Source organism: Lithobates pipiens, unplaced genomic scaffold, assembly GCF_037356315.1.
Source record: "Lithobates pipiens isolate NorthernLeopardFrog02 unplaced genomic scaffold, aLitPip1_a1.2 Scaffold_13, whole genome shotgun sequence".
Taxonomy (NCBI): domain Eukaryota; kingdom Metazoa; phylum Chordata; class Amphibia; order Anura; family Ranidae; genus Lithobates; species Lithobates pipiens.
In genome coordinates this window covers 533,346,080-533,360,053 of record NW_027507718.1, presented here as the reverse complement: position 1 = coordinate 533,360,053, position 13,974 = coordinate 533,346,080, and the positions used below count along the sequence as shown (strand labels likewise).

Here is a 13,974-nt window from a genome sequence, read left to right as displayed (position 1 = left end):
CTGACCGCCCTCCCCCGGTGGTGGTACTATGAGCCAAGCACCCTGTAGTCTCACTGACTCTCCGATGTCATAACAGAGTCTCTGTATTTGGTCACCACAACTGATAATGTGGCCAATAGACGGGAAGTCAGCATTGAGTTATTTTCATCTCATAATTGTGTTCCTGACACTGAGACCCGATGTTCTCCTTTCTGTTCTCACTTCACATCACAGACCGCTCATCAGTGTCAGAGGGGCACCACTGTCTCCTGGGGTCCCCCTGTGTACCATCGTCCAGAATGAGGGTCTCCGCTGTGATCTGGGGGTCCCTCTGCCTTATTGGTAAGTTCAGGAAGATTCATCAATACATTAATATTAGGGGTGAGAGGGACATAGGGTGAGGGGATCACCCACAAATTGGGGTCCAGAGGTACATCAGTGTCTGGTATGAGGGTCTCCACTGTAATGTTGGGTCCCCATCTTTATCAATGTCTGTGGTGAGGGCTCATATGTGATCTGGGGTCCCTCTCTTCATCAGAGTCTGAGATGAGGGGCTCTGCTGTGATCTGGGGTCTCTCTTCATCGGAGTCTGGAATGAGTGGCTCTTCTGTGATCTGGGGTCCCTCTCTTCATCAAAGTCTGGAATGAGGGGCTCCGCTGTGATCTGCGGTCCCTTTCTTGATCAATCTCTGTGGTGAGGGGCTCCTATGTGATCTGGGGTCCCTCTCTTCATCAAAGTCTGAGGTGAGTGGCTCTGCTGTGATCTGGGGTCCCTCTCTTCATCAGAGTCTGAGATTAGGGGCTCCTATGTGATCTGGGGTCTTTCTCTTAATCAGTGTCTGGGATTAGGGGCTCTGCTGTGATCTGGAGTCCCTCTCTTCATCTGAGACTGGGATGAGGGGCACTAATTGGTCCCTCTCTTCATCCATGTCTGGGGTTAGGGTTTTGCCTTGCTATGCAGTCATTCTCTTTATCAGTGTCTGTGATGAGGGTCTTCACTGTGATCTGGGGTCCCTCACTTCATCAGGGTCTGGGATGAGGGGGTCCATTGTGATCTGGGGTCCCTCACTTCATCAGTGTCTGGGATGAGGGAGTCCATTGTGATCTGGGGCCCCTCTCTTCCTGCACTGTGATCTGGGGCCCCTCACTTCATCAGTGTCTAGGATGAAGGGGTCCATTGTGGTCTGGGGTCCCTCACTTCATCAGTGTCTAGGATGAGGGGGTCCATTGTGGTCTGGGGTCCCTCACTTCATCAGAGTCTGGGATGAGAGGGTCCATTGTGATCTGGGGCCCCTCTCTTCCTGCACTGTGATCTGGGGCCCCTCACTTCATCAGTGTCTAGGATGAAGGGGTCCATTGTGGTCTGGGGTCCCTCACTTCATCAGAGTCTGGGATGAGAGGGTCCATTGTGATCTGGGGCCCCTCTCTTCCTGCACTGTGATCTGGGGTCCCTCTCTTCATCAGTGTCTGGGATGAGGGTCTCAGAAGTCATCTCAGGTCCCTCAGGTCTTTAGCAATATCTAGGATGAGGATCTCCATCATTATTAGGACCAGTAGTGTACATGGCGGTCAGTCTTGGGTCCCAATGGGACGGTGTAATCTGGATGGTTATATTGTCTTGTAGGGTCTCAATCCTCCCCCCATAGGAATCATGGTTTCCATACACTGCACTGATGGTGTCCAAGAAGCTGGAACCCCCCATGTGCGGGTTGGAATGAATGGCTCCATGATATTTGGCTGTACTTGTACCCCACACCGGGGGGTGAAACTCACCTGAGTAGATGAAATGGTTCCGTTGGATTTTTCTATGTTGGGGACATTTTGTATCATTCATTGTCTGGTCTGCTGGAAGAGAATCATACAACGGGACCTCACAGGGACGTTACGGGTGATGTTCTCTTCTTTCACAATAGGAGTCGGGGCCCTCAGGGGCCCTAGTGAAGTCACCGTCCCTTACGGAGAGGAGTTATCTGTGACGTGTCATTACAATGGCGGCTATAAACCTCATGAGAAGTATTGGTGTAGAGGAGCCCACTGGAAAACCTGTGAGATCATTGCCAAATCAAGTGATGAAAAGTCCAAACACCGATATTCCATAGAGGACAATCCGTCATCACTCAACTTTACCGTCACCGGCAGAGGAATGAGACCGGAAGATTCCGACACGTACCACTGCGGGATCGAGCGAAATGGGATTGATGAAATGCACGCGGTGAAGGTGACCGTCCTCCCAGGTAACGTCCTCTTCAGTGTTTGTTGGGTCTTCTTGTTACAATGATGTCGCACATCGCCACCCCACCACCGGCACAGAGCAGACTGATGTTTGATTAACCGCTTCACCGCCTGGCCTATAACAGAATGATGGCCGAGCGGGAGTGCTGCCACCCTGGGTGGACATCATATGATGGGAGCGCCACCCGCTGTATCCCGCTGTGCCCAGTGGATGGCAATTCATTGTATAGGGACAGGTAGAAGAGGGGGAGGGGTGTTCTCTGCACCCCCCTGACACACACTACAATACCAAACCTGAGCTCCGGAGGGCAGCATAATTCCCACCCTCAACATCTGTGTGCTCTCTGCAATCCCTGACACACACTGCAATACCTAATCAGAACTCCAGATGGCAGCAGAGATCCCATCCTCTGCCTGTGTACACTATGTAGCCACTTGCACACACTGCAATACCTGATCTGAACTCCAAATGGCAGCAAAGTTCCCAATATTGGCCCATGTCCTCGCTGTAAAACCTGACACATTCTGCAATATTTGATCTGAGCTGTAGATGTCAACAAAGTTCTCATCCTTGGCCTGTGTCTTCACGGCAGTCCCTGACACATTGCAATACCTGATCTGCACTCTAGGTGGCAGCAGGTTACAATTTGTTGTGTTAAAACCCTACACCAGCTACAACGTTTATATATATATATATTTTAAAGATTGAAATGTTCTGCCTTTCTCTACAATCCCTGACACACACTGCAATACCTGATCTGAACTCCAGATGGCAGCAGAGATCCCATCCTCTGCCTGTGTGTTCTTTGAAATACTTAAAGGGTCACTAAAGGAAATTATTATTATTTTTTTTAAATTATAAACATGTTATACTTACCTCCACTGTGCGCCGCATCATTGGATGTGATTGACAGCAGCACGAGCCAATGGCTGCACTGGTTTCAATCCATCCACTCTAGCCAATCAACGGCCAGGGTGAGCGGCGAAGAGGACGTCGGGGGCGAGCTCGGGACTTTCGAGGGGTCAGGTAAGTAAAATGAGGGGGATGGGGGGGCCATCTGCAGTACTTGATTTGAGCTTTAGATGGCAGAAGAGTTCCCGTCCTCTGTCTGCAAGTTCTGTTTAGTAACTGATACGCATTGCAATACCTGATCTGAGCTCCAGATGTAAAACCTGAGACATTCTGCAATATTTGATCTGAGCTGTAGATGGCAGCAAAGTTCTCATCCTTGGCCTGTGTCTTCTCTGCAGTCCCTGACACATTGCAATACCTGATGTGATCTCTAGATGGCAGCAGGTTGCAGATTGTTATGTTAAAGCCCAACTCCAGCAAAAATGAGTATAGATTTTTTTGAATGATTTAATTGTTGTGCCTTTCTCTCCCTCTTTCTCTCCCTCTTTCTCTCCCTCTTTCTCTCCCTCTTTCTCTCCCTCTTTCTCTCATTGTGCTTCTCTCACCTCATCTGACCGCCCTCCCCCCTTAATCACGGTGGTGGTACTATGAGCCAAGCACCCTGTAGTCTCACTGACTCTCCGACGTCATAACAGAGTCTCTGTATTTGGTCACCACAACTGATAATGTGGCCAATAGACGGGAAGTCAGCATTGAGTTATTTTCATCTCATATAATTGTGTTCCTGACACTGAGACCCGATGTTCTCCTTTCTGTTCTCACTTCACATCACAGACCGTTCATCAGTGTCAGAGGGGCACCGCTGTCTCCTGGGGGTCCACCTGCGTACCATCGTCCAGAATGAGGGTCTCCTCTGTGATCTGGGGGTCCCTCTGCCTTATTGGTAAGTTCAGGAAGATTCATCAATACATTAATATTAGGGGTGAGAGGGATATAGAGTGAGGGGATCCCCCACAAATTGGGGTCCAGAGGTACAGAGGTATGTCATTGTCTTGGATGAGGGTCTCTGCTGTAATGTTGGGTCCCCATCTTCATCAATGTCTGGGATGAGGGGCTCATATGTGACCTGGGGTCCCTCTCTTCATCAGAGTCTGAGATGAGGGGCTCTGCTGTGATCTGGGGTCCCTCTCTTCATCAGAGTCTGTGATGAGGGGCTCTGCTGTGATCTGGGGTCCCTCTCTTCATCAGAGTCTGAGATGAGGGGCTCTGCTGTGATCTGGGGTCCCTCTCTTCATCAATGTCTGGGATGAGGGGCTCTGCTGTGATCTGGGGTCCCTCTCTTCATCAATGTCTGGGATGAGGGGCTCCTATGTGATCTGGGGTCCCTCTCTTCATCAGAGTTTGAGATGAGGGGCTCTGCTATGATCTGGGGTCCCTGTCTTCATCAGAGTCTGGGATGAGGGGCTCCTATGTGATATGGGGCCCATCTCTTCATCAGAGTCTGGGATGAGGGTCTCTGCTGTAATCTGGGGTCCCTCTCTTCATCAATGTCTGGGATGAGGGGCTCCTATGTGATCTGGGGTCCCTCTCTTCATCAGAGTTTGAAATGAGGGGCTCTGCTATAATCTGGGGTCCCTGTCTTCATCGGAGTCTGGGATGAGGGGCTCCTATGTGATCTGGGGTCCCTCTCTTCATCAATGTCTGTGGTGAGGGCTCCTATGTGATCTGGGGTCCCTCTCTTCATCAATGTCTGTGGTGAGGGCTCCTATGTGATCTGGGGTCCCTCTCTTCATCAGAGAATGGCATGAGGGGCTCTGCTGTTATCTGGGGCCCCTCTCTTCACCGGAGTCTGGGATGAGAGGCTCTGCTGTGATCTGGGGTCCCTGTCTTCATCAGAGTCTGGGATGAGGGGCTCCTATGTGATCTGGGGTCTCTCTCTTCATCGGAGTCTTGAATGAAGGGTTCTGCTGTGATCTGGGGTCCCTCTCTTCATCAGAGTCTGGGATGAGGGGCTCTGCTGTTATCTGGGGTCCCTCTCTTCACCGGAGTCTGGGATGAGAGGCTCTGCTGTGATCTGGGGTCCCTGTCTTCATCAGAGTCTGGGATGAGGGGCTCCTATATGATCTGGGGTCCCTCTCTTCATCAATGTCATGGTTTTGGGTTCTGCCTTGATCTAGGGTCTTTCTCTTTATCGGTGTCTGTGATGAGGGGCTTCACTGTGATCTGGGGTCCCTCACAGACGAGTTCTTGCAGGAAAAAAATATTTTAAGCAACAGACAGCATGGATTCATGAAAGACAGAAGTTGTCAGACAAACCTGATTTTTTTATGAGGTGGTAAGTAAAACCTTGGACAGAGGGGTGGTGGTGGACGTGGTATACTTGGACAGAGGGGTGGCAGCGGACGTGGTATACTTGGACAGAGGGGTGGCGGTGGACGTGGTATACTTGGACAGAGAGGTGGCAGTGGACGTGATATACTTGGACAGAGGGGTGGCGATGGACGTGGTATACTTGGACAGAGGGGTGGCGATGGACGTGGCATACTTGGACAGAGGGGTGGCGGTGGACGTGGTATACTTGGACAGAGGGGTGGCGGTGGACGTGGTATACTTGGACAGGGGGGTGGTTGTGAACATGGTATACTTGGACAGGGGGGTGGCTGTGGACATGGTATACTTGGACAGGGGGGTGGCTGTGGACGTGATATACTTGGACAGGGGGGTGGCTGTGGACATGGTATACTTGGACAGAGGGGTGGCGGTGGATGTGGTATACTTGGACAGAGGGGTGGCGGTGGACGTGGTATACTTGGACAGAGGGGTGGCGGTGGATGTGGTATACTTGGACAGAGGGGAGGCTGTGGACGTGGTATACTTGGACAGAGGGGTGGCGGTGGACCTCTTATACTTGGACAGAGGGGTGGCGGTGGACGTGGTATACTTGGACAGAGGGGTGGCTGTGGACGTGGTATACTTGGACAGAGTGGTGGCTGTGGACGTGGTATACTTGGACAGAGGGGTGGCGGTGGATGTGGTATACTTGGATACAGTTCCGCACACACGGCTCATGTGGAAGGTAAAGTCTACAGGCCTGGAAATATCAGTTTGTAAATGGATAGAAAACTGGTTAAAATACAGAATTCAGAGAGTAGTGGTTAATGATTCTTACTCTGAATGGTGTGAGGTTATCAGTGGTGTACCCCAAGGTTCAGTGCTGGGACCCTTACTTTTTAATATCTTCATAAATGATATTGGGTCTGGGATCAAAAGTAACATTTCCGTCTTTGCAGATGACACCGAGCTATGCAGGGGAATAACCTCCTTACAGGATGTCTCCAATTTACAAGCCGACCTCAATGCTCTGTCTAATTGGGCGACTATGTGGCAGATGAGGTTTAATGTTGAGAAATGTAAAGTTCTGCACTTGGGGGCTAAGAATATACATCATACATACTAGGGGGAGTACAACTGGGGGATCCATAGTGGAGAAGGATCTGGGGGGATCCATAGTGGAGAAGGATCTGGGGGGATCCATAGTGGAGAAGGATCTGGGGGGATCCATAATGGAGAAGGATCTGGGGGGATCCATAGTGGAGAAGGATCTGGGGGAATCCATAGTGGAGAAGGATCTGGGGGATCCATAATGGAGAAGGATCTGGGGGGATCCATAGTGGAGAAGGATCTGGGGGGATCCATAATGGAGAAGGATCTGGGGGGATCCATAGTGGAGAAGGATCTGGGGGAATCCATAGTGGAGAAGGATCTGGGGGGATCCATAGTGGAGAAGGATCTAGGGGGATCCATAATGGAGAAGGATCTGGGGGGATCCATAGTGGAGAAGGATCTGGGGGAATCCATAGTGGAGAAGGATCTGGGGGAATCCATAGTGGAGAAGGATCTGGGGGGATCCATAGTGGAGAAGGATCTGGGGGGATCCATAGTGGAGAAGGATCTGGGGGGATCCATAATGGAGAAGGATCTGGGGGGATCCATAGTGGAGAAGGATCTGGGGGAATCCATAGTGGAGAAGGATCTGGGGGGATCCATAGTGGAGAAGGATCTAGGGGGATCCATAATGGAGAAGGATCTGGGGGGATCCATAGTGGAGAAGGATCTGGGGGAATCCATAGTGGAGAAGGATCTGGGGGATCCATAGTGGAGAAGGATCTGGGGGATCCATAATGGAGAAGGATCTGGGGGGATCCATAGTGGAGAAGGATCTGGGGATCCATAATGGAGAAGGATCGGGGATCCATAGTGGAGAAGGATCTGGGGGGATCCATAGTGGAGAAGGATCTGGGGGATCCATAGTGGAGAAGGATCTGGGGGAATCCATAGTGGAGAAGGATCTGGGGGGATCCATAGTGGAGAAGGATCTGGGGGATCCATGGTGGAGAAGGATCTGGGGGGATCCATAGTGGAGAAGGATCTGGGGGGATCCATAATGGAGAAGGATCTGGGGGATCCATAGTGGAGAAGGATCTGGGGGGATCCATAATGGAGAAGGATCTGGGGGGATCCATAGTGGAGAAGGATCTGGGGATCCATAATGGAGAAGGATCGGGGGGATCCATAGTGGAGAAGGATCTGGGGGGATCCATAGTGGAGAAGGATCTGGGGGGATCCATAGTGGAGAAGGATCTGGGGGGATCCATAGTGGAGAAGGATCTGGGGGAATCCATAGTGGAGAAGGATCTGGGGGGATCCATAGTGGAGAAGGATCTGGGGGATCCATGGTGGAGAAGGATCTGGGGGGATCCATAGTGGAGAAGGATCTGGGGGGATCCATGGTGGAGAAGGATCTGGGGGATCCATGGTGGAGAAGGATCTGGGGGGTACATAGTGGAGAAGGATCTGGGGGGGCCCATAGTGGAGAAGGATCTGGGGGAACCCATAGTGGAGAAGGATCTGGGGGGATCCATGGTGGAGAAGGATCTGGGGGATCCATGGTGGAGAAGGATCTGGGGGGATCCATAGTAGAGAAGGATCTGGGGGGGTCCATAGTGGAGAAGGATCTGGGGGAATACATAGTGGAGAAAGATCTGGGGGGCTGCATGGTGGAGAAGGATCTGGGGGAGTCCATAGTGGAGAAGGATCTGGGAGGGTCCATAGTTGAGAAGGATCTGGGGGAATCCATAGTGGAGAAGGATCTGGGGGGCTCCATGGTGGAGAAGGATCTGGGGAAGTCCATAGTGGAGAAGGATCTGGGGGGACCATAGTGGAGAAGGATCTGGGGGATCCATAGTGGAGAAGGATCTGGGGGAATCCATAGTGGAGAAGGATCTGGGGGAATCCATAGTGGAGAAGGATCTGGGGGGCTCCATGGTGGGGAAGGATCTGGGGGAGTCCATAGTAGAGAAGGATCTGGGGGGACCATAGTGGAGAAGGATCTGGGGGAATCCATGGTGGAGAAGGATCTGGGGGGGATCCATAGTGGAGAAGGATCTGGGGGAATCCATAATGGAGAAGGATCTGGGGGTTTTGGTAAATCATAAGCTCAATAATAACATGCAATGCCAAGCTGCGGTTTCCAAAGCGAGGAAAGTCCTTTCCTGTATAGGAGAGGTATGTACTCCAGAGAGAGAGATATCATCTGTACAAATCATTAGTAAGACCTCATCTGGAATATGCAGTTTTGGGCACCAGTTCTCAAAAAGAATATCGGGGAACTGGAGAAAGTGCAGAGAAGGGCAACCAAACTGATAAGAGGCATGGAGGAGCTCAGCTATGAGGAAAGATTAGAGGAACTGAATTTATTCACTCTTGAGAAGAGGAGATTAAGGGGGGATATGATCTCCATGTACAAATATATAAGGGGTCCATATAGGGAACTTGGTGTCGAGTTAATCACTTTAAGGTCATCGCAGAGGACATTGGGGGACTCTTTACGTCTAGAGGGAAAGAGATTTCATCTCCAAATACGGAAAGGTTTCTTCACAGTAAGAGCTGTGAAAATGTGGAATAGACTTCCTGCAGAGGTGGATCTGGTCGGCTCAGTGGATTTCTGTAAGAAAGGTCAGGATTATTTCCTAAGTGTACAGAATATATCTGGATGACATTTATAGGTAAAGTTGATCCGGGGAAAATCCAATTGCCTCTCGGGGGGATCAGGAAGGAATTTTTTCCCCTGCTTTAGCAAATTGGATCATGGCTCTGCTGGTTTTTTTTGCCTTCCTCTGGATCAACTGTGGGTATAGAATTGGGTATATGGGATTGTATAATATTATTACTATTATTTTTTTTGTGGTTGGACTGGATGGACTTGTGTCTTTTTTCAACCTGACTGACTATGTAACTATGTAACTTCATCAGTGTCTGGGATGAGGGGCTCCGCTGTGATCTTGGGTCCCTCTCTTCATCAGTGTCTGGGATGAGGGGGTCCATTGTTGTCTGGGGTCCCTCTCTTCACCAGAGTCTGGGATAAGGGGGTCCATTGTGATCTGGGGTCCCTCACTTCATCAGTGTCTGGGATGAGGGGGTCCATTGTGATCTGGGGTCCCTCTCTTCATCAGAGTCTGGGATAAGGGGGTCCATTGTGATCTGGGGTACCTCACTTCATCAGTGTCTGGGATGAGGGGGTCCATTGTGATCTGGGGTCCCTCTCTTCATCAGAGTCTGGGATGAGGGAGTCCATTGTGGTCTGGGGTCTCTCACTTCATCAGTGTCTGGGATGAGGGGGTCCATTGTGGTCTGGGGTCCCTCTCTTCATCAGAGTCTGGGATGAGGGGTCCATTGTGGTCTGGGGTCCCTCTCTTCATCAGTGTCTGGGATGAGGGGGTCCATTGTGGTCTGGGGTCCCTCTCTTCATCAGAGTCTGGGATGAGAGGGTCCATTGTGATCTGGGGCCCCTCTCTTCATCAGTGTCTGGGATGAGGGGGTCTATTGTGGTCTGGGGTCCCTCTCTTCATCAGAGTCTGGGATGAGAGGGTCCATTGTGATCTGGGGCCCCTCTCTTCCTGCACTGTGATCTGGGGTCCCTCTCTTCATCAGTGTCTGGGATGAGAGGGTCCATTGTGATCTGGGGCCCCTCTCTTCCTCAGTGTCTGGGATGAGGGTCTCAGAAGTCATCTCAGGCCCCTTCTCTTTAGCAATATCTAGGATGAGGAGCTCCATCATTATTAGGACCAGTAGTGCACATGGCGGTCAGTCTTGGGTCCCAATGGGACGGTGTAATCTGGATGGTTATATTGTCTTGTAGGGTCTCAATCCTCCCCCCATAGGAATGATGGTTTCCATACACTGCACTGATGGTGGCCAAGAAGCTTGAACCCCCCATGTGCGGGTTGGAATGAATGGTTCCATGATATTTGGCTGTACTTGTACCCCACACCGGGGGGTGATACTCATCTGAGTAGATGAAATGGTTCCGTTGGATTTTTCTATGTTGGGGACATTTTGTATCATTCATTGTCTGGTCTGTTGGAAGAGAATCATACAACGGGACCTCACAGGGACGTTACGGGAGATGTTCTCTTCTTTCACAATAGGAGTCGGGGCCCTCAGGGGCCCTGGTGAAGTCACCGTCCCTTACGGAGAGGAGTTATCTGTGACGTGTCATTACAATGGCGGCTATAAACCTCATGAGAAGTATTGGTGTAGAGGAGCCCACTGGAAAACCTGTCAGATCATTGTCAAATCAAGTGATGAGAAGTCCAAACACCGATATTCCATAGAGGACAATCCGTCATCACTCAACTTCACCGTCACCGGCAGAGGAATGAGACCGGAAAATTCCGACACGTACCACTGCGGGATCGAGAGAAATGGGATTGATGAAATGCACGTGGTGAAGGTGACCGTCCTCCCAGGTAACGTCCTCTTCACTGTTTGTCGGGTCTTCTTGTTACAATGATGTCGCACATCGCCACCCCACCACCGGCACAGACTGATTGGACAGAGTACCCCCTAAATTTAGGGATCTGGCCTGGTTGTGCTTCCATGCAGTGGGGTGGATCGTAGCTGTCCTCGGGAGGAGTGTGAAGGTGAGGAGGAGACTATGGACCATTTTCTGCTTCATTGCCCCTTGGTGTCAGTGGGAGGAATAGTGCCCCATCATTGGTGTCAGTGGGAGGAATAGTGCCCCATCATTGGTGTCAGTGGGAGGAATAGTGGCCCATCATTGGTGTCAGTGGGAGGAATAGTGGCCCATCATTGGTGTCAGTGGGAGGAATAGTGCCCCATCATTGGTATCAGTGGGAGGAATAGTGCCCCATCATTGGTGTCAGTGGGAGGAATAGTGGCCCATCATTGGTGTCAGTGGGAGGAATAGTGGCCCATCATTGGTGTCAGTGGGAGGAATAGTGTCCCATCATTGGTATCAGTGGGAGGAATAGTGTCCCATCACTGGTGTCAGTGGGAGTAATAGTGCCCCATCATTGGTGTCTGTGGGGGGAATAGTGGCCCATCATTGGTGTCAGTGGGAGGAATAGTGTCCCATCACTGGTGTCAGTGGGAGTAATAGTGCCCCATCATTGGTTGCAGGGGCAGAAACAGTGCCCCATCATTGGTGGCAGGGGCAGGAACAGTGCCCCATCATTGCTGGCAGGGGAAGTGCCCCATCATTGGTGGAAGGGGAAGTGCCCCATCATTGGTGGCAAGAACAGTACGCCATCATTGGTGGCAGGGGAAGTGCCCCATCATTGGTGGCAGGAACAGTGCCCCATCTATGATGGCAGGGGCCCCAAGTATGCCCCAAGTACTAGATAAAATCAAGTAAAGTGCTGGATCTGGCACTGGGGCCGCAGTTTAGAGACCCCCTGCTCTATGGTGTGTATGCGCCTCAATCCAAACATGAGCCAGCAGCGTTTTCCATAATTAACCCTGTCAGTACTGTGCTGACAGATCTCATTATCATTTGTAAATAAATGTGAACATTGTGGGGGGGGGAATTTACTAAAACGGGTGCATGGTAGCCAATCAGCTTCTACCTTCAGCTTGTCCAGTTAAGCTTTGGCAATAAAACCTGGAAGCTGATTGGTTTCCATGCAGATCTGCAACCGATTTTGCTCTCTCCACTTTTAGAAAATCCCCCCTCCCCTTCCCCGTTTGTCCCAACAAATGGTTAGAGGTTTAGAGGCAAGGCTTCTTCCATTGTATGTCAATGAGGACAGACTTGGGACAGACTCACTCTAACATCGTTAAAATAAACCTTGCAGTCGGCCATGACACCTCCTCCTGAGAAACATCTATAATGCTGCGTACACACGACCGGACTTTCCGGCAGAAAAGGTCCGACGGTCTTCCCGATGGACTTTCGGCGGAGTTACGATGGACTTCTGAACGAACGGACTGTGTGCCCACACACACGAAGACGGCCTAAAGTCCTTTTCGAAAGTCCGTTTGTTTTGAACGTGATGACGTAAGACGGGACTAGAAAAGGAAGTTCAATAGCCAGTAGCCAATAGTTGCCTTTCCTTCGTATTTGGTCCGTCGGACCAGCACACAGACGGGCGGTTTTCCCGATAGGAATTGAGTCCGTCGGACAGATTTGAAACATGTTTTCTAGGTCATGTTTCTCGGATTTTTTTTAAAGAAAAACGATCGGATTATCCCACACACAATCGGATTATCCGACGGACTGATCCCATCGGACCTCTTCTGCCGGAAAGTCAAGCCGTGTGTACGCGGCATAAAAGGTAAGAATTCTTTCAAAACGTTCTTTTGCTGTGTGAATAGGAACTCATAGCAGACATATGGAGGGGTTTTCACAAATTTGACCGCAAAAGTATAAATACGCTTTAATCTCACCTTCCATCGTATATCTCGTTTCCTTCCCTTTTCTCTCCTCCTGAGTTTCCCTTTTTTTATTCTACTCACTTCCCTTCTCTATAGTGCAGCACATTTCCTTGAAGTGGTGCAGCCGGTGAGGAATGGCTTCATACTTCCTTATATCATTAGAGCATATCTAACCCTGAGAAGAAGGACATTACACACAATGCAGCTTGTCAGTCCTCACATGTAGCGGCCGTATTTGTTTTCTTTTCTCAGGCCATAAACTGAAACTCCAAACTATGGACTTCCCCAGCTGTCTTCTGTGACCTAAAAATCCCCCTCCCCCTTTGTAACGCAAATAAATAGAAGGGTGTACTGTAGTCCTAACACACTTCCTGTCCTGGGGGTGACAACTCCATGGATACAGTGCAGTAAGTGAGCGTTGTCACCCTAAAAACAGGAAGCGTGTTACTGGCAGGATCACCGGGTGAAAGGAAGAAAAAAATGACAGACAACTCAAACGAATGCAGCCACTACGTCATGCAAGCTGCAATATATAACATTTTTCCCCTTGTGCTTAGATACCCTTTAATGCCAATACCCGACGTTCTCAATATTGGATAAATGTTACACTTTTATCCAGATTTCAAAATGAAACTGAATAAAATAGAGGTGTATCCCATAAATATCTCCAATGCACAACAAAAATTGCTGCTCAGTTTTAGTGGAAGCCGTTGGATATAAAATACCTGGGTGGAACGGCAATGGGCACCCCTTGGGATCCCTACAGATTGAACTATGAAATATCTACATAGACCCCAAGTGGGCACCTTAAACTCCATGAACATCCCGAAAGATAGAACATGTGAAGCATTTAAAATGTGGTCCTGCTCATTCTGTATCTGTATAAAACTTCATTCATGTCGATCCCCTCTAGGATCTCATCCCTTTTCATTTAGGCTTTTGTGGCAGAAGCTTGGTAAACTTAAGCATGGTGAAGGTACGAGTCCCTAGATTCTAGGCCAGAAAATGAAGCCGGTTCATGGATCAACTCCTGTCTGTCTCTTGTCCCTCACAATCCAGCTAGATGGAAGTGGAAGGTGATCTTGGTCTTCTATATCTGTATAAACCATTGCCTATTTGTGTCCCATCTAGGATCTCTACATTCTCATGTCTGTAGGCTCATCTGTCAGAAGAAC

At 50.0% G+C, this 13,974-nt stretch overlaps 2 protein-coding genes across 3 annotated transcripts in view; both read left to right on the top strand.

Moving 5' to 3' along the window:
- Positions 1 to 201: 201 nt before the first annotated feature.
- On the top strand, positions 202 to 2,257 carry LOC143975961 (CMRF35-like molecule 7). Its single transcript, XM_077478489.1, has 2 exons — positions 202 to 321; positions 1,893 to 2,257. Exons 1-2 carry the CDS (start codon positions 279 to 281, stop codon positions 2,255 to 2,257), a joined length of 408 nt encoding a protein of 135 aa, XP_077334615.1. The 5' UTR covers positions 202 to 278.
- Positions 2,258 to 3,859: 1,602 nt separating this feature from the next.
- Positions 3,860 to 13,974, top strand: part of LOC143975704 (uncharacterized) — a 60,260-nt gene continuing 50,145 nt past the window's right edge. For both annotated transcript variants that reach the window (XM_077478201.1, XM_077478199.1), the window contains exons 1-2: positions 3,860 to 4,007; positions 10,552 to 10,872. In XM_077478201.1, the coding sequence (XP_077334327.1) occupies positions 3,965 to 4,007; positions 10,552 to 10,872 (364 nt within the window). In that variant the 5' untranslated portion in view covers positions 3,860 to 3,964. The remainder of the gene's footprint in view (positions 4,008 to 10,551; positions 10,873 to 13,974) is intronic.

What these genes read in the sequence shown, in the direction of transcription:
- LOC143975961 (XM_077478489.1), top strand. Translation starts at nt 279, where the DNA reads ATGAGGGTCTCCGCTGTGATCTGGGGGTCCCTCTGCCTTATTG. An exon ending in GGGGTCCCTCTGCCTTATTG is followed by an intron (nt 322 to 1,892) that starts GTAAGTTCAGGA and finishes CTTTCACAATAG; the next exon opens with GAGTCGGGGCCCTCAGGGGC.